Source organism: Bidens hawaiensis, unplaced genomic scaffold, assembly GCF_021521415.1.
Source record: "Bidens hawaiensis isolate Kalapana, Puna unplaced genomic scaffold, B.hawaiensis_p1.1 tig00029045_1, whole genome shotgun sequence".
Classification (NCBI taxonomy): Eukaryota; Viridiplantae; Streptophyta; class Magnoliopsida; order Asterales; family Asteraceae; genus Bidens; species Bidens hawaiensis.
Window position 1 is genome coordinate 138,558 of NW_027494789.1, and position 26,185 is coordinate 164,742.

Here is a 26,185-nt window from a genome sequence, read left to right on the forward strand (position 1 = left end):
TGTTTATTTTTTTGGTCATATTTTCTTCTTACCTTTAATTCAACCTAATGTAATATGTTTAAGTATTTATCTATTTATTTGCAAGGTCTAAATGATATACTATTATAGGGGGCGGTTAACGTACGCTAATACACTATCGTACATTACGTACGCGAGTATCTAGAACGTACAATTATACGCGATTAAAATTTTAAATACAATTATACGTCACGATACGCCAATTATAAAAAGGGCATTTCCGTCCAGAACGTCCAACTATACTTCCCAAATCTATTCTTCAATTCCCCCAGATTCATGTTCTTCAAAAATTCATCAATCGATTTATCGAACGTCCATCCATATCAATATAATTCAGCCGTCGATCGGTATTAAACTAATTTGCAGGTTGATATCAAACTAATTGAGTTATATAACCCTAAAAATGTTCGTTACCTGCAAATAAAACCTCAAACCCTAATACGTTCTGCTTATACGTTATGCTAATACGTTCTGCTAATACATTATGCTAATACTTTCTGCTAATACGTTATACTGCTAATACATTTTGCTAATACATTCTACTAATACGTTCTACTGCTAATATATTATGCTAATACATTCTGCTAATACATTCTAATCTTAAACGTTCAATGTCAAAAACCCATCATCCAGAACTCAAAATTGATCGATTGAAGTTTCAAATTGATGATTAATTGAATCGATTTCAAAGATTAACCGATCAATTGGCTCCAATTTCATTTGTTGATGGCGCCGGCAAGCGGAATGCGCGCCGGCATCGGCAATTAAAGGGCGGCTTTCGGTTTATGGAATCTCAATTACTCAACAAAAACGGTTTATGGAAACAGAGTATAATAGAAACCGTTTCTAAATTTAGTAGCGACGTTGGCGTTGAATTTTTAAAGGATGTTAAAAGACAATTCTACCCTTATGTTAAGTTACGATATCAGATTGTAAATAGTTACGATCTACGTTCAATATACTCGCGTACGCAATGTACGATAAACCATTAGTGTATTATATCCTTTATCTATTATTATAATATTTTATTTTTTTACATTATTTTATAGTATTTTAATATCTATCATTATTATCTACGTTTGTCATGCATCTATTTAAGAATAGACTATTATTATTAGCATTATAACATATTAATTCGTTGATGTTGTTCTTTGTTATATAGGGGTCTAGTGTTGCACTTATGTTTCCTTTTACACGGCTTTATACATATATTTTTAGAGCTGGGGGTCTCTCTGGAAGCAAACTCTCAATTCTTTTGATAGAGATACGGATTGCCTACATCCAACCCTCCCAGACCCTGTTAATAGCTTTGCTATGGTGGGATTTTTACTGGGTACGATTGTTGTTGTATTTTCAAAATATCTTATAAATTATATTGTTATTTTACATTTTCGAAAACCAAAAAACAAAAATAAAAAGAAACTCGTTGAAACCCCCCGCTCACCTACACCATGACAGGCTCAAGTAGCTTCAGCCTGGGCTTTATCCAGTGACTAGCCAATGTCCAATCAATGCTAGATGAAACAATATTAGAAGATGAATCCATGACTAAGCTTCAACAATAACACACAGTCTAAGATCCAAACTTCAAACTTAACGTGTCCATCCAACATCTCATTTTAGCTTGGGGGTGTTTGGGATTCCTTATTTTTACCTTCTTCGCAATAAGTTATAAGTTATAAACTCATCCTCGGATATCAATTGAATAAATAAAGAAAGTAAAAAAAAATAAAAAAATAAATCCTGGATGCTTACCCAATCGTGAAGTAAGTTTGATGTTGATGATGATGATGATGATGATGATGATCACACCAAGGCGGTGTGCGTCAACCGCCTGAATAACCAATAACCAAATCAAAACCACCTCCTTCAATCATCTCATCTCAACTACTTATAAATAACCTCTTCCCCTAAATTCTCATGCTTTGACTTTGACCTTATCATTTCATCATCATCAACCACCATGAACAACAACAATGAACACGAACACCAATCATCATCAAATTCAAATTCAAATTCACTCCTGCTGGAGGATTTCGGCCAGAAGGTAGATCTAACCAGGCGAATCCGCGAGGTGTTGTTGAATTATCCCGAAGGAACCACAGTATTAAAGGAGCTGATTCAGAATGCGGACGACGCTGGCGCCACTAAGGTCCGGCTGTGTCTGGACCGGCGGACGCACGCCGCGGACTCGCTGTTGTCGCCGAAGCTCGCGCAGTGGCAGGGACCGGCGTTGCTGGCGTATAATAACGCTGTGTTTACTGAAGGTGATTTCGCGAGTATTTCTAGGGTTGGTGGAAGTGGTAAGCAGAGTGAGGCGTGGAAGACCGGTCGCTTCGGGTGAGGTTTCGGTTACGGTTAATAAGTTGCTGTAGTTTTTTTAGATAGGTTAATTATTATTATTATTGTTGTTGTTGTTGTTGTTGTGAAATGATGTGTAGACCGGTCGCTTCGGGTGAGGTTTCGGTTACGGTTAATAAGCTGCTGTAGACCGGTCGCTTTGTGTGATTGCTAATAGTTGAATGAAGTGAAATGATGTTGTGCTTAAAAATTAGGATTATTATTATTTGTTATGTGATTGTTAATAGTTGAATGAAATAAAATGATGTTGAGCTTAAAAATTAGGATTATTAATATTATTTGTTATGTGATTACTTTTTCGGCTCCTACATCCCAAAGCTTCGTTTTTAGTAGGATTGGCTTTGCTATTCAAAAGGGGGTCGCGGCGCAGCTCGTTGCCTGTTTGCTTGCCACTTTATTGTAATCGTTTTGAGTTTAATGAGAAGGTATGAAATTAATTCAATAAAAAAAATTGCTAATAGTTGAATGAAACAAAATGATGTTGAGCTTAAAAATTAGGATTATTATTATTATTATTTGTTATGTGATTGCTAATAGCTGAATGAAGTGAACTGATGTTGAGCTGGAGAATTAGGATTGTGTGATGGAGAGAGAGTGAGGAATTGCTTTAAGCTGATAAATTGAATTAGGATGAATGAGTTGCTCTTTTGAAGGTTTTGTTAGTGGCTAAAAGACATCTGCTCGTATTGCTAGAGAGTAGGTTAATGGATAAGATAAAGGCTTTGGACATTTTGGGGAGTGTTATGGATGCTGATTATTATTAATATTTGCTATTATTGTTATTTGTTATGTGATTGTTGTGTTGTGGTGTTATGTGTATACTTTGTGTTTGATTAATGAAATGGAGTGATGTTGAGCTAAAAATTAATGGAGGGATACTTAATGATGATACGTCTAGCCCTAGTACTTACTACATAACCAAATTAGGAATTTGTTGATTTTTTTCGTCTCTTAGATTCTATTGGTTGCTAGTAGGTTCATGGTGCTAACCTCAATTGCACTTTTGAAGGTCTTGTTAGTGGCAAAGGGTAATCTGAAACTTATGGTGGTACTATAGATGGAATTTTTAATCTGTTCATCTCACTAGAAAGTTGGTTACAAGAACAAGATATCAAGAATGTATATATTAGTGTACTTGTTTTGAAATATCTAATTATGGTTAGAAATATGCTCACCAGGTTTGATATACATGCTTCTTTTATTAGTTGATTCAGAGTGTACATTACTATATTTGTGTTTTTTTAGTTGACAAATGCGAAAAAGGATACTACTGGTGTTATCACTTGTGATGACATAAAAGGAATTGTCGCAGTTAGTTTTTCTTTTTAATTGAAAAGGAGGTTCATGGCTTCATGCCAAAGACCTAAGAACCTTAATTATTTGCAAGGTTTTCCCTAGAGCAGTTATCTTTGTTTGTCAAAAAAAGTATGACATTCTTGTTTAGATGGGTATACTTGACAAAGAAGGAGCTGATTCACTAGGGTTTGTAATGCAAATTGTCTTCAAATGATGTAGAACCATTAGATGACTAGGGTAGATACGAGGTTAGTGGGTAAGCTAAATTACCTTAGTCAAGCAATTTTGTTTTCTCAAAAAATGCTATATGCTGTCCCATGAACCAATCATTGGGATGCTAAAGTTCATAGTCACACAGTAATATATCTTAAAAGAGAGCCCAAGGAAACATTCTAATGTACCATGATCACAGACTATACAGTTGGATATTTAGATGTGATAATTCCTAGATATTGTTTGTTAAGAATTCACATCAAGCCTTTAAGGTTGCAATCTCTAACTACCACACTTGCAAGATATCATCTGCTAAGAACTCATATCAAGCTTTTTAGGTTATAATCTGTAACAAGCAATATTTGCTTGTAATTATTAACAAGTGCTAGCTCTTAACATATATGCTCGATCATGCTAAACTTAATTGTTTATTACTAAATCTATAACTATTTGTTTGTTAGGGTTGGCTTCAACTCGGTCTACCATCTGACTGATTTGCCATCTTTCGTGAGTGACAAATATGTAGTCCTGTTTGATCCTCAAGGTTTCAACTTCAAACCCCGGAAAAAGAATCGAATATGTCACTTCAGCAGCCATCACTAAATACCGAGACCAACTTACTCCATACATCGCCTTCGGTTGCAACATGGAGACTTGTTTTCCAGGAACCATATTCAGATTCCCTTTAAGGAATAACGAGCAAGCATCAACCAGTAAACTGTCAAAGCAAGCTTATTTACCAGATGACATTTCTTCGATGTTTAATGATTTATTCGAAGAAGGCGTTTTCACGCTTCTGTTTCTGAAAAGTGTAGTTTCTATTGAAATGTATTTATGGGATACTGATATGCCTGAACCTAGAAAAACTTATTCCTGTTCTATCAGTTTAGCTGATAAAGATACTGTTTGGCATCGCCAAGCACTTTTGAGATTATCCAAAAATATGAGTTTTTCAGATAATAAAACGATGGATTTTTGTTGGATTTCTTGAGTGAAAATGCAAATGGAGATCAGTCTCAAAAGAGGGTGGATACGTTTTATATAGTGCAGACTATGGCTGCGGCATCCAGCAGGATTGGTGCTTTTGCTGCAAGTATGTCTAAAGACTATGACATTCATCTACTACCTTGGGCAGCTGTAGCAGCATGCATCTCAGACAATTCTTCCAGAGTAATATTTACTTTATACTATTGTAACATTTGATATGATGGAATCACAGGAGTTAAATGAAATGAAAACTATAGCGTGGCTGAATTTTTATTTATGTTAATCTGTAATAACATATATCTGTAAAAAAATGTTCAAACTTTAGTGAAGTTACTTATTTTAATCTTTTTATGTCTAACAGGATGATCTTCTTAAAGATGGTCGGGCATTTTGTTTCCTCCCGTTGCCAGTAAAGACTGGAATGGCTGTGCAAATCAATGGATACTTTGAGGTGTCATCAAACCGACGTGGCATTTGGTATGGTGCTGACATGGACAGAAGTGGAAGAATTAGGTCTCTCTGGAACAGGCTTCTATTGGAAGATGTGGTTGCTTCTTCTTTCGTTAATTTACTGCTTCAAGTCCAACCGATCCTGGGTCCCGCCAACTCATATTATTCTTTATGGCCTACTGGCTCGTTTGAAGAGCCATGGAACATTTTAGTCGAGCAAATTTATAAAAACATTAGCGATAGTCCAGTTTTGCATTCAGATCTTGATGGAGGAAAGTGGGTCCCGCTAGTAGAGGCTTTTCTTCATGATAACGAGTTTTCTAAAAGTAAGGACCTTGGTACAGCTCTTGTCCAGCTAGGATTACCTATTGTACATTTGCCTATCCCCTTGCGGGACATGCTTTTGAAATTTGCATCTAGTGTGCGGTTAAAAGTCATCACTCCTGATTCAGTACGGAATCTTTTAAGGAAATCAAAAGCTGTTAACAGCTTAAGCAGATCTTTGAAGCTTGTATTGTTGGAGTATTGTCTTGAAGATTTGACTGATGATGATGTTGTTACAAATGCATATGATCTGCCTTTGGTTCCTTTAGCAAATGGTGAGTTTGGATCATTCTTTGCTGCTTCAAAAGGGGTATCTTATTTTATCTGCAGTGAATTGGAATATGTGCTCTTACAAAAGGTACCCGATAGATTAATTGATCAAAATACACCTCCGAATATGTTAAGCAGGCTTGAATCTATTGCCAAGATCCCGTCCACAAACATCTTTATCTTTGATGTTGATTTCCTTTTACAATTGTTCACAAGAGTAGTACCTGCTGATTGGAAGTATAAAACCTCGGTTTTGTGGGTTCCAGAATCGAATTCTAATCATCCTAGTAAAGCATGGTTCCAATTGTTCTGGAAGTATCTTGGTGGTAATTGTAAAAGTGTCTCTTTTTTTGGTGATTTTCCTATTTTGCCCTCGGTTTCTGGTTACCTCTATAGACCATCCCGTCAACTGAAACTGTTGAATGTTGATACATTGTCGGACAAGATGCAGGGTGTTCTTCAGAAAGTGGGGTGTAAGATACTTGACACAAAGCATGGCGTTGATCACCCGGATTTGATCAACTATATACTTGAGGCTGACGGTGCAGGTGTTTTGAAGTCAATTTTTGACGTCGTTTCTTCTAATGATGACATCAAAGAAGTTTTTCTTCAAAACCTAGAAGCTTCTGAGAGGGATGAGCTTTGTGTGTTTTTTCTTGATCCAAAATGGTATATTGGAAACATTATGTCCGACTTTGATAAACGATCATGTATTCGACTTCCAATCTTTAGAATTTATGATGAGGAATCCGTTGAAAATTTCTATTACTCCAAATTAGAAGACCAGAAGTTTTTGCCCCCATTTGATTGTCATGAATCCTTACTTTGTGGTGATTTTATAAAAAATTCATCTGGTACAGAAGATGAAATTTTGAGTAAATATTATGGTATCGAGCGCATGGGCAAGGCCAGATTTTATAAGCAATACGCGTTTAACAAAGTTAAAAATTTACCACCCGAGTTTCATGACATCATCATGTCAGTTTTGCAGGAGTTACCATATTTGTCAGCAGAAGACCCGACTTTCAGGGGACAGCTGGCAAATTTGGAATTTGTTCCATGCGCCAGTGGTTTGTTGAAGAGCCCAACACAGCTTTATGATCCTAGAAATGAAGAGTTATACGCGCTATTGGAAGATTCTGATAGTTTTCCAGCTGGCGTTTTTGAAGAATCTAGCTGTTTAGACATCTTACATGGTTTGGGTTTAAGGACTTATGTGTCTCCTGATGCTATCATACAAAGTGCTCAACAAGTGGAACGGTTAATGCACAGTGATCCACAACGGGCCCATTTTAGAGGGAAAGTGCTTCTTTCTTATCTAGAAGTAAACGCCTTAAAATGGGTACCTGATTTTCTTAATGATCAAGGAACAATGAACCGGATGTTTTCACGCGCTGCGAGTGCGTTTAGGGCACGCAATCTCAAATCTGATTTGGAAAAGTTCTGGAATGATCTAAGGTTAATTTCATGGTGCCCGGTGCTCGTTTCACCTCCATTTCAATCATTACCATGGCCCGTTGTGTCATCAATGGTTGCACCACCAAAACTTGTGAGACTTTACTCAGATTTATGGCTTGTTTCTGCCAGCATGCGGATATTGGATGGTGATTGTTCTTCAACATCACTATCTCATTGCCTCGGGTGGTCATTACCTCCAGGTGGCAGTGTTATTGCTGCCCAACTTCTTGAACTTGGAAAGAATAATGAGACGGTAACAGATCCCGAGCTTCGCCAGGAGTTAGCTTTAGCAATGCCTAGAATATACTCCATTCTTATGCACATGTTAAATTCAGATGAGATGGATATTGTGAAGGCGGTTCTAGAAGGTTCTAGATGGATTTGGGTAGGAGATGGATTTGCAACACCAGAAGAAGTTGTCATCAACGGTTCTCTGCATTTAGCTCCTTATATACGTGTCATACCTGTAGATTTAGCAGTTTTTAAGGATTTGTTTCTCGAGCTCGGGATCCGGGAGTTTTTGAAACCCTCAGATTATGCTAAAATTTTATGCAGAATGTCTACTATTAAAGGGTCAGCTCCTTTGAATTCAGAGGAGCTAAGGGCAGCTTTACTAATTGCACAACATCTGGCTGAAGTCCAATTGTACGAAGAGCAAGTTAAGATTTTCTTACCAGATGTTTCATGCATTTTAGTTGATGCTACTGATTTAGTTTATAATGATGCTCCATGGTTACTTGGTTCAGAAACTGATGCATCTAATGCGGCCATAAATGTTAAAAAAACTGTGCAAAAATACGTGCATGGCAACATTTCGAATGATGTGGCGGAAAAGCTTGGTGTTCATTCACTTCGTCGAATGTTACTTGCCGAGAGTGCGGATTCAATGAATGTGAGTTTGTCGGGAGCTGCAGAAGCGTTCGGTCAACATGAAGCTTTGACCACCAGACTTAGACATATACTTGAGATGTATGCAGATGGGCCCGGCACACTTTTTGAGCTTGTGCAAAATGCTGAAGATGCTAAAGCTACTGAGGTGGCTTTTCTTTTGGATAACACTCATTATGGGACTTCATCTGTTTTATCCCAGAAATGGCAGACTGGCAGGGACCTGCTTTGTACTGTTTCAATAACTCAGTTTTCAGCCCACAAGATCTATATGCAATTTCTCGAATTGGTCAAGAAAGTAAACTCGAGAAACCGTTTGCGATCGGAAGATTTGGTTTAGGGTTTAATTGTGTTTACCATTTTACAGACATACCCACGTTTGTTTCCGGGGAGAATATCGTGTTATTTGATCCTCACGCGTGCAATTTACCGGGAATCTCACCTTCTCATCCTGGATTACGCATTAAATTTGCTGGCAGGAAGATTCTAGACCAATTTCCTGATCAGTTTTCTCCATTTCTTCACTTTGGTTGTGACATGCAACAATCATTTCCCGGTACACTCTTTCGATTCCCTTTAAGAAATGCTAAAGTTGCTTCAAAAAGTCAAATAAAAAAGGAAGCATACTCACCTCAAGATGTGACATTACTCTTATCATCATTTGCTGATGTCGTTTCGGAAACGTTACTTTTTTTACGCAATGTGAAAACCATATCCATTTACACAAAAGACGGGGCTGGTGGTGAGATGCAGTTGCTTCATCAAGTCCACAAGCAACATATTGGTGAACCTGGAGCTGAAAGCACCACATTTCAGCTTATGGTAAATCATATGCATGAAAACCGAGACGGATCAGACAAAAATCATTTCTTTGACAAATTGAGAAGAAACAATGAAGTGGGTCTCCCATGGAAAAGTCAAAAACTTTTGTTGACTGAGAAAAGATTCTCTGAAGAAAAGTCAGATATTTGGTTGACCAGTGAATGCTTCGATGGCCGACACGGTAAACGAACCTCTGAAGCTAAAGACAGCAAATCTCATAAGTTTATTCCATGGGCTTGTGTGGCATCATGTTTAAGAACTATGGAAGCTGAAAAGAATTTTGTGGGTAAGGCGTTCTGTTTTTTACCGCTTCCAGTAAGTACGGGTCTTCCGGTGCATGTTAATGCGTATTTTGAATTATCATCTAACCGAAGGGATATATGGTTTGGAAATGACATGGCGGGTGGTGGGAAAAAAAGGTCAGAATGGAACATGTACCTTCTAGAAGAAGTTGCTGCACCGGCTTATGGTCACTTGCTTGAAAAACTCACAATGGAAACCGAGTATTCTGATTCATTCTATTCTTTCTGGCCCACAACCGCCACATCAGGCCCATGGGCTTCAATGATGCAGAACCTTCATAGCTTCATTGCTGATTCTGGTCTTCGTGTATTGTTTACTAAAGCAAGAGGTGGTCAATGGATATCAACCAAACAGGCCATTTTCCCTGATTTTAGTTTTGAGAATGCAAGTGATCTTATCGATGCATTGTCTGATGCGGGTTTGCCAATGACAACGATCCCGAAACCTCATGTGGAAAAATTTATGGAATTTTGTCAATCTTTGCATTTTCTCACACCTCACTTGCTAAGAACGCTGTTGGTTCGTCGGAAACGGGAGTTTCGTGACCGGAATGGAATGTTGTTGGCACTCGACTATTGCTTGCTTGATTTAAAAAGTCCAATTGAGCCCGATAGTTTATATGGGTTACCTCTTTTGCCTCTTTCTAATGGTTCGTTCACGGTTTTTGAGAAACGAGGGTTGAGTGATAGAGTTTATGTAGCTCGTGGAGATGCGTATAATCTTTTAAAGGATTCTGTTGGGAACCAACTTGTGGATTCTGAAATTTCTGATACCATTTATGGGAAGCTATGTGATATTGCCCAAAGTGAATTGTTCAACGCTTCATTTCTGAACTGTTATTTGCTTGAAAAGCTGTTTCTGAGATTACTTCCAGCAGAATGGATGCATGCGAAGCAGGTGACATGGGTTCCTGGTCAACGAGGTCAACCGACTTTGGAATGGATGAGGTTGTTGTGGAATTATTTAAATGCAAATTGTGATGATCTTTCTGTGTTTTCTAAGTGGCCAATTTTACCGGTTGGAGACGATCATCTTTTGCAACTTGTTGAGAATTCATATGTGATTGAAGATGACGGATGGAGTGAGAACATGTCATCATTGTTGCTGAAAAGTGGATGCTTATTGTTAAGGCATGATCTTCAATTAGAGCATCCACATTTAAATAAATATGTGCAGTCTCCAACTGCGAGTGGCATTCTAAATGTATTGTTAGCAATTGCTTGTGAACCAGAGAAAATAGAACGGCTTTTTGTCTATGCATCAGAGGGTGAGCTACACGAGCTTAGGAGTTTCATTCTTCAATCCAAGTGGTTCTCTGGAGGCTTGCTGGATGAATCCCATATTAATATTATTAAAAGAATTCCCATGTTTGAGTCCTTCAGAAGTAGAAAGCTGGTTTCATTAACCAAGCCTACTAAATGGCTTACACCAGAAGGAATCCTTGAGGATCTTTTGGATGATGACTTTGTTCGTGTTGAATCAGAGAAAGAAAGAAAATTATTGAAAAAATATTTGGATATCCAGGAACCTTCTCGAGTGCAGTTTTATAAAAGTTATGTATTCAACCGTATGCCAGAACTCGTCTCTAAGCAGGGCGTTCTCTCAAATATTCTTGATGAAATCCGTGTTTTGATCAAGGAAGACAGCTTCTTCAAGAAAGAACTCATGATGACACCGTTTGTCCTCACAAATGGTGGATCTTTGCAAGAGCCACACATGTATGTTCTTAAGACCTTTCCTTTACATGGTTCACTATTTTGTTTTTGATTACAGGCAAATTGGATTTTAATAGTCCTAACTATTATCTATTGACAGATAATAATCCAACTGACAATTTGACCAGTGACATTTCTATTTTTCACTTTCGTTGCCAAGGGCAATTCCAGAAATATAATCATCAAAAATTTACACTTGATTTCCACTCAATTTCGCTCACAATGATGATTATGAACGAGATGAGGAAATTTACAAGTGAAATCGAGTGGAAATTAAGTGTAAATCTATGATGATTATGCTACTGGGATTGTCCATGTGCCATTTTCCCGGCATGAATTATTATTAGCCAACGAATGATAGTTTGGATTATTTGAATCCAATCTGCCTTAATTATATTCATATATATATATATATATGTGTGTGTGTGTGTGTGATATGTTATGTACATGACATGCCTTTTTTACAGGCTATATGATCCACGTGTACCTGAGCTACAAAACTTTCTGCACAAGGAGTTGTTCCCTTCTGAAAAGTTTACCGACCCAGAAACTCTGGAGATGTTAGTTACCCTTGGGTTAAGGCAAACCCTAGGTATTAAGGGTTTGCTTGACTGTGCCAGGTCAGTGTCTATGTGGCATGATGCAATGGATCCGGATGCTGTTGTGAGCGCGAAGAGATTACTTGGTTGTTTAGATGCATTGGCATTCAAGCTCTCAACCGAGGAAGTGGAATTCAGTTTTAATGAATTTGGGACTGCAGGGGAAAGCGACATCAGCTTGCCAGATTATTACACAGATAACCCGCTTGATCAAATGCCTGGTGAAGAGTTTTGGTCTGAACTGAGAACCATTCGTTGGTGTCCTGTTTATGTGGACCCGCCTTTTCAAGGACTTCCATGGTTATCATCACCTCAAGAAATTGCTGAACCAGATGCAGTTAGACCCAAATCACAGATGTGGCTCAGTTCATCCATGATGCGCATACTGGACGGTGAATGTAAGTCGGTGTATGCGCAACGCATGCTTGATGGACAGAGAGGTTACCTATAAGCATTTTGTCTACTCAACTAGTTGCTCTATCAAATTCCTATACACAACTCAAGAAGAACTCAGATTTGGATTCAGAATTTGAAGTTTCTTTACAGGAGCATATGCCCATTCTTTATTCAAATCTGCAAGAATATGTTGGTACTGATGAGTTTGAGCTTCTTAAAGCTTCCCTCAATGGAGTTAATTGGGTTTGGATTGGAGATGATTTTGTAACCGTTGAAGCTCTTGCATTTGACTCACCTGTAAAATATAGTCCATATTTATACGTCGTTCCATCTGAATTATCAGTTTTTAGAGATTTGCTTTTGGCTCTGGGAGTTAGGCTTAATTTTAATGTCTCTGACTATGCTAATGTTCTTCAACGGTTACAAGACGATGTTAGAGGGTCACCACTCTCAGAAGACCAGCTGAGTTTTGTCCTTTGTGTTTTAGAGGCCGTTGCAGAGTGTCAGTTAGATAAAGGAAAGCTTGAGTCGTCTAGTAGTCCATTATTGGTCCCTGATTTTCAAGGAGTTCTTATGCCTTCACGGAATGTTATGTATAACGATGCACCTTGGTTGGACAATAATACCCTTCTGGGAAAATGTATCATACATTCTAGTATCAGTAATGATCTGGCAAACAGGCTCGGGATTTAATCTCTTCGCTCCATGTCTTTAGCCAGTGAAGATTTACCATGCATGGACTATGCCAAAATCTGTGAACTTCTTGAGTTGTATGGAGGCAAGGATTTCCTTTTATTTGATCTTATTGAGCTCGCAGATTGCTGTAAAGCCAGAAAGCTGCACATTATATTTGACAAGCGTGAACATCCATGCCAATCGTTGCTGCAGCAAAATTTAGGTACGGATTGATCAAATTTCCGTGAATTATTACTTTATATTCAGTTGAGATGAATTTATGCTTTGTGAAGGGCTAATCGAATAAAAAGTAATCAATCATGGTCAAATATCAGTCAAACCATCAAAGTGTTATAAATTTTCATCTAAAGTGACCTACATTTAGAATTTTGAGTTAGGGTAATCTGACCCGGTCACCCGGTTATATAGTTAAACTGATACCGTGGCAGTTGATATGCCGGTAATTTTGACCAAGCTGACTGTTTTTATCTGATGTACCTACTTTTAGAATTTTGTGTTAGGGTAATCTGACCCGGTCACCTGGTTATATAGTTGAACTGATACCGTGGCAGTTGATATGCCGGTAATTTTGAACAAGATGACTGTTTTTATCTGATGTGGACCTGGGAAGTGGGAACTGTTTTAACTTAGAAAACACCTTAAAATTGGAATTCTTACTTAACTTTGATGGTTTTGGTGGTAAAAAATGTTGGTTACCTGAAGGAAAAATTTGAGCAAAGTTGGTTACTTTTATGTGCTATCTGCTGTTCTTAAAGTATGATATGATATGTTGGAGCCTGTTTTGCATACAAAATGGTGCTTCTATTCACCCTCAAGTTGGTTACTTATTTTGGGAACTGGACTTCATTTTAACCATAATATATAAATATACGTGCATACATACATGCATATTTCTGAAGTAATGTTTTTTTTGAGTTTTATAATGACGTTTACCTTATGATTATGCTGCTTTACAGGAGATTTTCAAGGACCTGCACTAGTTGCTGTTCTTGAAGGAGCCAGTTTAAGTAGGGAAGAAATATCAAGCCTCCAATTTCTTCCTCCTTGGGGTTTAAGGGGTGACATGCTTAATTATGGGTTAGGGTTGATGAGCTGTTATTCTATAACTGATGTTCCTTCAGTTGTATCTGGTGGGTATTTATATATGTTTGATCCTCGTGGTATGGCTTTTGCTCTTCCTTCAAGTCGTTCTCCTGCTGCGAAGATGTTTACTTTAACAGGTATTGGCATATTCTGTTACTTATTTGAAAATTTTATCAAGCTTCATCTAGTTAGGCTAGTTTATAATCTGTTCCTCTATTTATTAATGTTTATCTATATTATTGTTTAACTGCAGGCACCAATTTAACTGAACGATTCCGTGATCAGTTTAGTCCTATGTTTGTTGGTCAAAAAGTTCCATGGTCAAATGATTCTACTGTTATACGGATGCCTATTTCATCGAAGTTCATTGAAGACGAGGGTGAATCTGGATGGACAGAAATAACAAAAATATTTGAAAATTTTATAAAACACGCATCTAGAACCATTGTATTTCTGAAGTCAGTTTCAGAGGTAATAATTTCTTGTACATTATTGTAATGCAGTTTTATTAGTAATTGCAGCTGTACTTGACAAATTATGCCTTTGTTGTAATTTTGTGCAAAATTCAGGTGTCATTGTCAACATGGGAGGAAAAAGAGCCACAACCTTCACAAGATTTTCTGATATATGTGGATCCATCACATGCTGCATTAAGGAATCCATTCTCAGAAAAGAAATGGAAGAAGTTTCACTTATCAAATCTATTTGGTACATCAAGTTCTGCAGTCAGGGTGCATGCTTTAGATATAAATTTGCACCAAAAGGGATCAATGGTTGTGGACTGTTGGCTTGTTGTACTTTACTTGGGTTCTGGTCAAACAAGAAACATGGCTCTCGATAGGTATTAAATATTAACGTTCCATTTGTCAGTTATGCACACTTTTGCAACAAATACTTATCATTTTTAATTCCAGGCGATACCTTGCTTACAACCTGACACCTGCCGCTGGTGTGGCTGTACACATTTTAAGAAATGGACATCTGGCTGACGTCCCTACAACCCGTTCCATCATGTCTCCACTTCCTTTATCTGATTGTATCAGCATGCCGGTTGCTATTCTTGGTTGTTTTCTCGCGCGCTACAATCGAGGCCGTTACATTTTTACGTACCAAGATGATGAATCTTTATCTAGAGCACAACCAGATGCAGGAAACCAGTTAAAAGAAGCATGGAATCGAGAACTAATGACTTGTGTGCAGGATTCATACGTAAGGGTAGTTTTGGAAATGTTTAAGATAAGAAGAGACCCTTCATCTTCAACACTCGATTCACGAGCAGCTCATTCAATTCACATGGCTTTGAATGCGTGTGGTAGCCAGATATATTCCTTTTGGCCCACGTCTACTGGGAAGTTAATATTTAATGATACCGAAGATGCTCATGATTTAGTAATGACAAAAACCCTTAAAGCTGATTGGTACTGTTTGGTTGACCATGTCATAAAGCCGTTCTATTATCGTCTTGTTGACCTTCCTGTTTGGCAGTTATATTCTGGTAATATAGTCAAAGCTGAAGAGGGCATGTTTCTTTCACAACCTGGAAGTAGAATTGGCGGCAATGTGCTTCCCACTACAGTTTGTGCTTTTGTTAAAGAACATTATCAAGTATTTTCAGTACCATGGGAATTAGTGTCCGAAATTCAGTCAATTGGGTTCCGTATACGAGAAATTAAACCGAAAATGGTCCGTGACCATCTTAGACTTTCTCCAACTTCAATCAATATACCGTCGATTGATACTTACGTGGACGTTTTAGAATATTGTTTATCAGATATTCAGCTTCTAGAACCATCTAATGATGACGGGCCAAGTACGTTTAATGGTGACTGGCCCAGTCCACCAGAGCCCAGTGGGCCCTACAGGTCAACAACTTTGACTTCACCGGGCCAAGGAGACCCAATAAAAATGATGGCTAGTTTAAGCAGGGCTCTGTTTGACTTTGGGCGTGGCGTTGTTGAAGACATTGGTCGGGGTGGTGGTTCGTTTTCCGAAAGGCACAACTTCCCAGGACCTAGTTTTGATGGTCAAAGCAGAGGTCCGGACCGCTATCTTTTAAAAGTAGCCAATGAGCTTAAAGGCTTACCGTGCCCCACTGCATCAAGTCATCTTACTAAACTTGGGTTGACCGAACTTTGGGTAGGAAACGAGCAGCAGCAATCACTTATGACCCCTTTGGCGTCAATGTTTATCCGTCCACATATATTAGAGAGACCGATTTTGGCCTGATTCTTTACTGATGATGATTTGATACCATTATTAAAACTGAACTTATTTTCTCCACGTTTGCTTGCTGAGCACATGAGTTCGCTTTTTCATGAAAATTGGGTGAACCATGTCATGCACTCGAGTCCAGCCCCTTGGTTCTCATGGGAAAATAACGCAAATTCGGTTCGTGAAGGTGGGCCCTCTTGGAACTGGGTGAAATTCTTTTGGAAAAGCTTCAGTGGGTCCCAAGATCTACCACTCTTCTCTGATTGGCCGATAGCTCCTGCCTTACTTGGTAGACCCATTTTATGCCGTGTAAAGCATTGTAATCTTATATTCATTCCGCCTATTTTACCAGATTCCGACTCGGAAAATGCTGTTACAAAGTGGGGTCTTGAAGATGATGACATGGCGTTTTTGGATTCCTCACCTGAAGAGGTTTGGCCTTATATGTTAGCCTTTAAAGTTACTGATAAAAAGTACCCGTGGCTGTACTCATTGCTTAACCAATGCAACATACCAATAGTTGATCCCATTTTCATGGACTGTGTTCCTTCACTTAACTTTTTTCCAGCTATTGGTCAATCATTGGGTCAAACCATAGCCACCAAACTCGTTTCAGCTAAACACTCTGGTTATTTACCTGAATTGACCTCGTTCCTAGCATCAGACTGTGATCAATTGTTCTCACTTTTGGCTTCTGATTTCTCATCCAACGGCTCTGATTACACAAGGCAAGATCTCGAAGTGTTGCGTGATTTACCGATTTACAAAACTGTTACCGGAACTTACAAAAAGTTGAACATCCAGGAAACATGTATGATTGCTTCAAACACTTTCCTAAAGCCATATAATGATCAGTGCCTGTTTTACGGGTCAGAGTCGGTTGAGAGTCAACTGGTCAAAGCACTTGGAGTCACCGAGTTGCAAGATAAACAAATACTGGTTAGGTTTTCATTGCCGGAGTTTGAAAATAAGTCTCAATCAGAACAGGAGGATGTATTAATATATCTTTACATGAATTGGGATGATCTCCAACAAGAATCTTCAGTCATTGAAACGTTAAAAGATACCAAATTTGTAAAAAGTGCTGATGAGCAATCTGGAGATTTTCACAAACCAAAAGACTTGTTTGACCCTGGTGATTCACTATTAGCATCAGTTTTTAATGGTGAGCTTCAAAAGTTTCCTGGTGAAAGGTTTGTTTCAGATGGATGGCTTAACATATTAAGAAAAGTGGGCCTTCAAAACACTGGTGATCCGGATATTGTTCTAGAATGTGCTAGAAGAGTCGAGTTTCTTGGGGCTGAAAGTATGAAAACATAAATCTTCAGGGTTTGTTGATGATTTTGAAGAAGATTTTTCAAACACGAGAACTGAAGTTCCTGTAGGGATCTGGTCATTAGCTGAGACTCTTATCAGTGCAATATTTGCAAATTTTGCTATTCTTTATAGCAATAACTTTTGTAACACTCTTGGCAAGATTGCATGTGTTCCTGCTGAAAAAGGATTTCCATCTGTAAGTGGAAAGAAAGGAGGTAAAAGAGCACTTTGTTTTTATAGTGAGGCCATTTTGTTGAAGGATTGGCCACTTGCATGGAGCTCTGCTCCCATTCTTTCCAAACAAAGCATGGTCCCACCTGAGTACTCGTGGGGCCCTCTTCAATTAAGGAGCCCTCCTCCTTTTAGTATGGTTTTAAAGCATCTGCAGGTACGAATTATGATCTCTTTTTTTTTTAATATTTGGCGGGTCAAAACGTGTTTGAATGACTCAATGACCCACCTGGCAACTCTTCTTTGTATACAGTTTTATAATTTACTAACGTACTGAATTTGATTACAAAGACTATATTCCCTGTTTAACCTGTTAAGAGGAAAACGCTTAATTCAAACCTAGGGGTGTAAACAAGCTAAGCCACTGATGAGCTACTCAAGACTGGCTTGCTAAAAGTTCTAATCGAGCCGAGCTTAAGCAAGCTCAAGCCTACTAATTAGCTTGTTTAATAAACGAGCCCGAGCTTCACTTATCGAGCTGGCTCATGAACCTAAACTAGCCTATTATTTATATGATTCTTATTTAGCATACTAAATATATATTATGTTATATATAAAAATTACAATTAAAAAACATGTGAAAGGTAATGATAAATCTATATAAATTAAATAGTAAATAATAAACGAGCCGAGCTTGAACTTGGAAAATTACCAACCGAGCTTGAGCTTTGGTGAGTTAAACGAGTGGAGCTTGAGCCTAGTCGAGCTCGGGCTTTGCTTGGCTCGTTGTAACTCTTAACAAAACCAACCCGTTTTGAAGTATTAGCTTGGTTTACCGCCTTTAAATGTAGTGAGAATCAAAAGATTAACCAACCTAATGATGCTTGCAGGCTATTGGAAGAAATTTTGGTGAAGACACTTTAGCTCATTGGCCTAATGAGTCAGGCTTGAAATCTGTTGAGGAAACATCTTTTGAGATTTTCAAATACCTGGACAAAATTTGGGGCACACTATCTTCCTCAGGTAATTTTAATTTCCAATCTTTTCGGTTACATGGCTTTTGCTTATTGAACAACTAAAATATTATATTCTCATCTTTTTATTCCCAGATGTATCAGAGTTGAAACAAGTAGCATTCATTCCCACTGCTAACGGGACCCGTTTAGTTACTTCAAGCTCTCTTTTTGCCCGTTTGACTATAAACCTTTCCCCATTTGCGTTTGAACTTCCTTCACTCTACCTGCCATTTGTCAAGATTCTTAAAGAACTAGGGCTCCAAGACACGCTGTCTATTTCTAGTGCAATGATTATTCTTTCAAATCTTCAAAAATCTTGTGGGTATCAACGTTTAAATCCTAATGAGCTCCGTGCAGTCATGGAAATTCTACATTTTCTTTGTGATGAAACCCTAGATTCCAAATGGGAATCTGAGTTGATTGTTCCTGATGATGGTTGCAGACTCGTTCATGCGAATGCATGTGTATATTGATCCCTATGGCTTGTGGTATGTGAAGTATATTGATTCATCAAGGTTGAGGTTTGTTCAACATGATGTTTCAGAGAGGTTGTGTTCGGCTTTTCACATGAGAAAGCTTTCTGATGTTGTTGTGGAGGTATTAGACATCTTGTTTTACCTTTAGTTATCATCTGCTCTAGGGGTGTTTGGATTATAATCAGTTTTTAAAAGCTTGGACGAAGTGATTATTTAGGGGTCAGATAATTGGTTTTTTGGATACTCAGTTTTTATAGTTAGCCTTTTGAAACAAAACTGATTATTTACGCAAGTATGAAAGTTACTTATTTACCCCTCTTTTTTGCTTCATCTTAAAGACAACTGACATTATAATTATTAGTAATACCATTAAGGAAAAAAGATGTTTGTTAGAATTACGGGTGTGCATGGGTCGGCTTGGGTCGATTTTGGGCTCAAACAGAACCAAAAAACTGAAAATTTAGTTTTTAGGCTTTCGATAACCGTTGTGTTGTTTGGTTTCTGTTTTTACCATTTGGACTTGAAGTTTTTGGGCCGAAAAATAGATGACCCAAAATATGAATTTGGGTCTACTTTTTTTTTTTGTTAATCATCGTTTAATTTACCTAAATATTTGGGCTACACTATTTATTAGTTTTTCTTCTTGTAAATTACTTGAGATTCAAAAAATAAAGAAATGTAATCCATCCATTAAAATTCAGCAACAGAAGTCTCTCTCTCTTTTTTTTCCCGGTTTCTACGGCTTCAGTTTGATTGTATTAAAGTCCGTTCATTTTTTTGTTATTCGGTACATCCATTAAAATTCACCGAGCCCTCTACTACGTTGACCGATTGACTACGCGTATGCTAATCGTTGAACCGCCAACTTATGTCTCTGTTCTCGACCTTGTGTCAATTGTTGTGAGCCATGTTTTGGGGTCTCCAATCGTGTTACCGATTGGTTCGTTATTTCTTTGTCCGGAAGGTTCTGAAACCGCAGTTGTTAATATCCTTAAACTTACAGCCAATGAGAGGACGACAGATGGCATAGGTAGTGGAAATGGGTTTCTGGGTCGGGATATTCTTCCACAAGATGCAATGCAAGTGCAACTTCACCCGTTAAGACCGTTCTATAAAGGAGAGATTGTCGCATGGAGGAATCAAAATGGAGAGAAATTGAAATATGGAAAGATTCCCGAGAATGTGAGACCATCAGCAGGACAAGCACTTTATAGATTTAGCCTTGAAACGTTTCCTGGGAAAATTGAAGCTGTTCTTTCTTCGCATGTTTTCTCGTTTAAAAGTTTATCCATTGGGAACGAATCTTCATCGCATGTGATGTCTGATGACAGTGATAATACAGTTGGCAGTATCCATGTTGACCCTGCTGACCAACCCAGAGGGTCTCAAGGAGTGAAGTCAAGAAATCAGGTTTTTATATTATTTTTTTGTTTACATTTTTGATATTGGATAATACAAAGGTTGCTAATTTTAATAATATTTTGACAGACACAACCGATTAAAGAACTTGAGCATGGTCGTGTGTCGGCCCATGAGTTGGTTCAAGCGGTTCAAGAGATGCTGTCGGCTGCTGGAATTAGAATGGATACCGAGAAGCAGTCTCTGTTGCAAACAACTTTGTCCCTGCAAGAACAACTAAAGGAATCTCACACAGCACTGTTACTCGAGCAGGTATATGCATCTTTAATTCTTTATTGACAAAGCAATATATACATCACCACCACCGACACCTTTATCGTCGCCCGTAGCCACTACGGGTGTAAACGAGTAAATCGAGCTCGGCTCATTTGGCTTAACAGTAATTATGTTCGAGTCGAGCTTGATTTGTTTATTATTTATTTGTTATTTGAATATATAACATACAGTTTCTTTTTTATATATATATATATATATATATTTATACTTGCAATAATATAAAGCGCACCCTTAATATTATTTTGTTGTATTTGTCATAACTACAACTGTAACTGTTTGCCAAAACATAACACCAATGGCCCCCAAAGTGTATGGACATTGACTTGTTCCGTTAAGTATGAGTGAAATGTCCAAAATACCCTAAGTTAATTCTGATTATTACCATGTAATTCACGCAAACAGTTGGTCACAAGTTGTACTTTTTGGAACTTGGGGATTAAAGGCGCAATATGAACAAACCCACATGGACCGTCAGTGTAGTTAAATCCTATTTGTATTTTGTAATATATTTTATTATATAAATACAAATTATTATAATTATATAATAATAAATAAGAGTCCTTTAGGCTTGCGAGATATGATGCTTTGGCTCTAGCTCGTTTATTAAACAAGCTTATTTTTAGGCTCGGCCTAAATGCGGTATTACACACTTAAAGTTCTATTGTTTCACCTGTATTTTATGTCATCTTTGCAGGAAAAGTCGGTAACTGCAGCAAAAGAAGCGGACATAGCTAAAGCAGCATGGCTTTGCAGAATATGTTTGACGAATGAAATAGATATAACCATTGTGCCATGTGGTCATGTGTTATGTCGTCGATGTTCGTCTGCTGTATCTCGATGCCCGTTTTGTCGGCTACAAGTTTCTAATACCATTAAAATATATCGTCCATGATAGACTTAAAAGTGCTAAAGATACAGAGTCTGTTCTTTTTGAGGTTTTATCAGCTTTCCAAAGACTTTGAACGGCTGGTTTCGATTACAGTCACGAGTATATATGGTTTGTTTATATTCTTTTAGGTGATATTATGATTTTGAATATGTATGCATAGTGAAACTTGTATCATGCAACTGAGGTAGCAAACAGTTGCATATATAGAATCTATTGTACAGAAGGTACCCATCAAATTAATTTCAAAATGTATTTTCTCAACACTTTACTTCAAAATGCTTTTTAATCTTTTGAAGCTTCGTTGAGCGAACAACACAGATTGCGCAATATTAGAAAGGCTATCTAAGTTCTTAGCATGAACCGTTGTTCTATGTATGTGCAAGTAGGGGTGTAAACGAGCCTAGCTGGCCCCATGTCGGATCTTGACTAGGCTTAAACTCATCTCGTTTTGACTTATGAGAGCTCAAGCTTGGCTCGTCTTGAACTCTTTTTCTAAAGCTTAAGCTCAGCTCGTGAGTAGTTTTTTTAAGCCCAGGCTCGGCTCTTTTACTGCTTATTAAACTAATGTGTGAAGGATTTTAATCATTTTTAGACATTTTAAGGAAAAAACTTAAATAAACCTAAGGTCAGCTCAAGCTCGTTCAGTTTTGCAGTGTGAAATTAATACATAGAAGTCCAAAAGAAAACTTAAATATACATGACGAGCCTAAACAAGCCTCCCATACAAGGCGCGAACTTGGGCTTGATAATGAGCTTTATTTGAGGCTCGGTCTCAGCTCGAGCTCGAAAAAGCTTAGCTCACTACGAGCATTCTATTGATCCGATCTCGAGTAGCTCGCGGTCTCAATTCCCACATGACCCAGATCCACATATTTGCAAATTTGGTGAAGAATCTAATACATAACAAAATAAATGTATAGTATCATGTTATTAGATACAACCCTACTCTAAAAACATCAGACAAAAATATAAAACAAATCCGAATCCGATTTTCTTGGCTGTTCATATCTCATCTTTATAACAAGTTTTTTGAATGGTTTATACTGAATACATATTTGCTCACAAAATAAAAAATATTCTATGATGATTAAATGACCTTTCAATAAGGAATTGATGGCTGCTACTCTTTTGAAGTTATTACTAGCAGTCCCAAAGCACATATTAAAATATACTGCATACAACAAAACCGATAATATTATGCGATAAATGATAGAACAGAAGCAGAGTTAAATCAAATCAAACCTTGATGGCGGGCTTTTCCGTCATTATAATTGTCACCCAACCAACATAAGGCAAAAACCTGGAAAAAGTACCATTTATGCATTTAAACTTTTTTTTTATATTTTCTGTTAAATAAACAAATAAACAATTTAAAGTTAAATTTACCCGACGGCTCGTCCCATAATATGTTTCCTTTGCAACCACATTTGGTCTTGAGCATACAGACCTGATCTATGATCATCTTCAGGATTGTTGTCTCCTGCAATGACAGTTAAATATTCAAAAACTTCTAACCAAATTGTTTTAAATTTTACTCAACTCCACTTATTATTTTTTTTAAAACTGATCTTGTTGTATTGATTTACCTTTCGTAAGGACATCAACTTCTCCATCTTCATGTTCATGAACCTGCAGAATTATATATCAGTGATTACACATTACATATATACGTTAATAATAATATCAGAGATGACCAGTTAGTCCATAGTTCAAATGACGAATGCGACATTTGCAACTGTGTGAAATAGACTGAAGTTATGGTTTTAATAAGAAAAAAAACATTGATTCAAATGCAGTTTATCGAGTCTGTTTAGGCATGTAAAAGAATTGAACGAACACGAACAAGGGCGTGTTCATTCATTTAACTTAGGGGTGGCAAATGTGAACCATTGGGTTGAATTGGTTGTAATAAAATGTATATAATGGGTCAGAATGGGTCAAACTGAAAAAAAGAAAAGGATTGAAACAGGTCAAAACGGGTTGACATTTCTTTCTTTTTTTTTTTAATGGAACGAGAAAAACGGAAGAAACTTTATATTTTTTTTACTTTTCTAATTTTTGATTTATATTTTGAGATATGGTTTTTTAATTATTTTTTTTGAATTTTTTAATGAGGGGTTTTTTGAATTTTTTAATGAGGGGTTTAGAATTTTAACTTTAACTGAACACAAACACGAACAGTTAATTGAACAAATATTTTTGTTCATGTTCGTTTGTTTAAAAATACAAATGTTCGTGTTCGTTCGTTAAAAATCTAAACAAACAGTTCACGAATGTAAAGGAACATAAATGAACATACATAAACGAACATAAAATTACATAGTTAATGAGTTAAACGATTTGGAAATACGAGGCTAGGGTTAATGTCTTAGGGGGCTAACGTATCACATATTTAATTATTTTAAAAGTTTTATAAAAGTTACATAGTTAATGAGTTAAATGAAGTAATGAACAGACATAAAAGAACGTAAATAAACGAACGTTCACGAGCAAACAAACAAAACATGTGTTCATGTTCGTTTTTAAAATAAATGAACTTCCCGCCGAACAGTTCACGAATAGTTCGCTAAACGTTCGGTTCGTTTACAGGCCTAATCCAATATGGGATAAAGTGTAAGAGAAAATAAGCGCCTTCCAACACGCACCTTAATCACTCGATGAACGATTGGAATATCACGTCCCTGCATACAAACAACAGCAGCACAAATAAACAACAGTAAAGTTAATTCATTTATCAAAAGATTGTGATGCTAACAAGTATTTAAAAAGCTTGGTAATAACAAAAGAGAACAACATATTAAGAAGCATACCTTGACATTAAAGACCACGATTTCACCGGCACGAATTGGTTCCTTACTCATGTGCAAAAATAAAACATCACCCTGCAAGTTATAACTTCAAATATACATGTCCCTTACATAACTAAACTAAACGATAATTTAGACATGTAGCCGTTCACTTGCCCGTTTAAAGCCAGGCTCCATGCTTCCAGAGAGCACAACAACAACAGGTGATTCGCTACCAGTAATGCACATCAGCCCTTCCCATATTATTAATGCGGATGTCACAATCATACCTGTAAACATTATCAAATGAGCTAAGATATAAAAGCCAGCACGAGTGCACTTAGGGGTGTAAATGAGACGAGCTGCTCGTGAGCTACTGAAGATCTGCTGGTTAAAAACATGAAGCCGAGCTTTTATTTGTATAACTTTTATTTAATATACTTATACAATAACTATATTAGATATAAACATATGATAAAAATAATTAAATAGTAATTATTATTATTATTTTATAAAAAATATAATAAATATTATTATATATAAAAATTATAATTACATATGTGTAAATAATTATAAACATATAAATAAAATAATTAAATAAATAATAACCGAGCCGAGCTTGACAAAATACTCACGAGCGGAGCTCAAGCCCTCTTAAGTTTAACGAGCTAAGCTCGAGCTTGACAAAATAGTCACGAGCCGAGTTCGAGCTTTAGAAATAGCTCTAAACTAGTCAAGCTCGAGCTCGAGCACTCTTAAAGTTAAAATTAGCTGAGCTCAAACTTGACAAAATACTCACAAGCTGATCTCAAGATTTGAAAGTACATCTCTATACAAGCAGAGCTCGAGCCCTCTCAACCTAAAGCGAGCCTATCTACTTTCGGGTAATACATATGGTAATAGATAGTAAAAACCTCAGAAAGTTGATCTTTTGAACCCGCTTCAAGTCATGATGACTAATCAATCAATCTTGGGGTAAAAAGTCTCTAATACTTATATTAACTTTTCTTAACTTTTGTACATAGGAAATGAGATTCAATCTTTTACTGCAAATTTATAAGCCGTTTCTTTCACTCATATAACTATCTGGTTTCCTTCATCAACCCCCGAATAATGAATAAAAAAACGAAAAGATATATTCAACTCATGACACTTCCTTCCTAGAAAGAAAAGAAATAGCGGGAAATTTATGTCTTAATGAATCACACGTAGAGATATTGATAACACACATAGAGTTAATGGTATTTCATAACTAATTGATTGAGCAGCAGCCCGTAGACCACCTAAAAAAGAATATTTATTATTTGAGCCATATCCTGACATAAGAAGGCCGACAGGAGCAATACTTGAAATAGCAATCCATAAAAAAACACCAATACTGAGATCGGCTAGAACAAGGTGATAACCAAAAGGAATTACTAAATAACTTAATAAAATTGATATGACTGCTATAGATGGTCCAATACTAAATAAACGAGTATCTCCTCTAGATGGAAACTCGACTCGTTTACACCCTACTCTAAGTTATCCACAACATTGATTCATAGCAACAAGGTAAACTTTTTAAGGATATAAAATAATTAAAAATGGTATGATCTGAAAGAGAATAAAGAACCGAGGCTAATGGCTTGAGCGACGAGTTGTCTGAACTGCGTTGATTTCAACGAATCGATTTGCTTTTCGACCAATCCCATTTTCTTGGAGTGAAAGACAATTGTTGAGTGATTTTGGCTTAATTTCTTGAT

The 26,185-nt window shown here is 37.1% G+C and overlaps 2 protein-coding genes across 2 annotated transcripts; one reads left to right on the forward strand and one right to left on the reverse strand.

The window, feature by feature from the left end:
- The first annotated feature begins 1,981 nt into the window (after positions 1-1,981).
- Positions 1,982-21,907, forward strand: LOC143578168 (uncharacterized). Its single transcript, XM_077061832.1, is given in 18 exon segments — positions 1,982-2,358; positions 4,350-4,433; positions 4,435-4,852; positions 4,855-5,058; positions 5,237-8,459; positions 8,462-11,108; positions 11,573-12,129; positions 12,132-12,998; positions 13,753-14,016; positions 14,133-14,350; positions 14,449-14,720; positions 14,794-17,401; positions 17,403-17,795; positions 18,469-18,601; positions 18,688-19,056; positions 19,882-20,480; positions 20,559-20,741; positions 21,460-21,907. Coding segments are annotated over 18 exon segments (13,614 nt in total). The 3' UTR covers positions 21,658-21,907.
- A 693-nt stretch (positions 21,908-22,600) lies between these two features.
- Positions 22,601-26,185, reverse strand: LOC143578175 (uncharacterized). The gene is made up of 8 exons (XM_077061839.1): positions 26,056-26,185; positions 24,618-24,730; positions 24,465-24,536; positions 24,300-24,335; positions 23,241-23,283; positions 23,041-23,134; positions 22,897-22,954; positions 22,601-22,825 (listed from the first exon to the last, which is right to left on the reverse strand). Exons 1-8 carry the CDS (start codon positions 26,132-26,134, stop codon positions 22,775-22,777), a joined length of 546 nt encoding a protein of 181 aa, XP_076917954.1. The 5' UTR covers positions 26,135-26,185; the 3' UTR covers positions 22,601-22,774.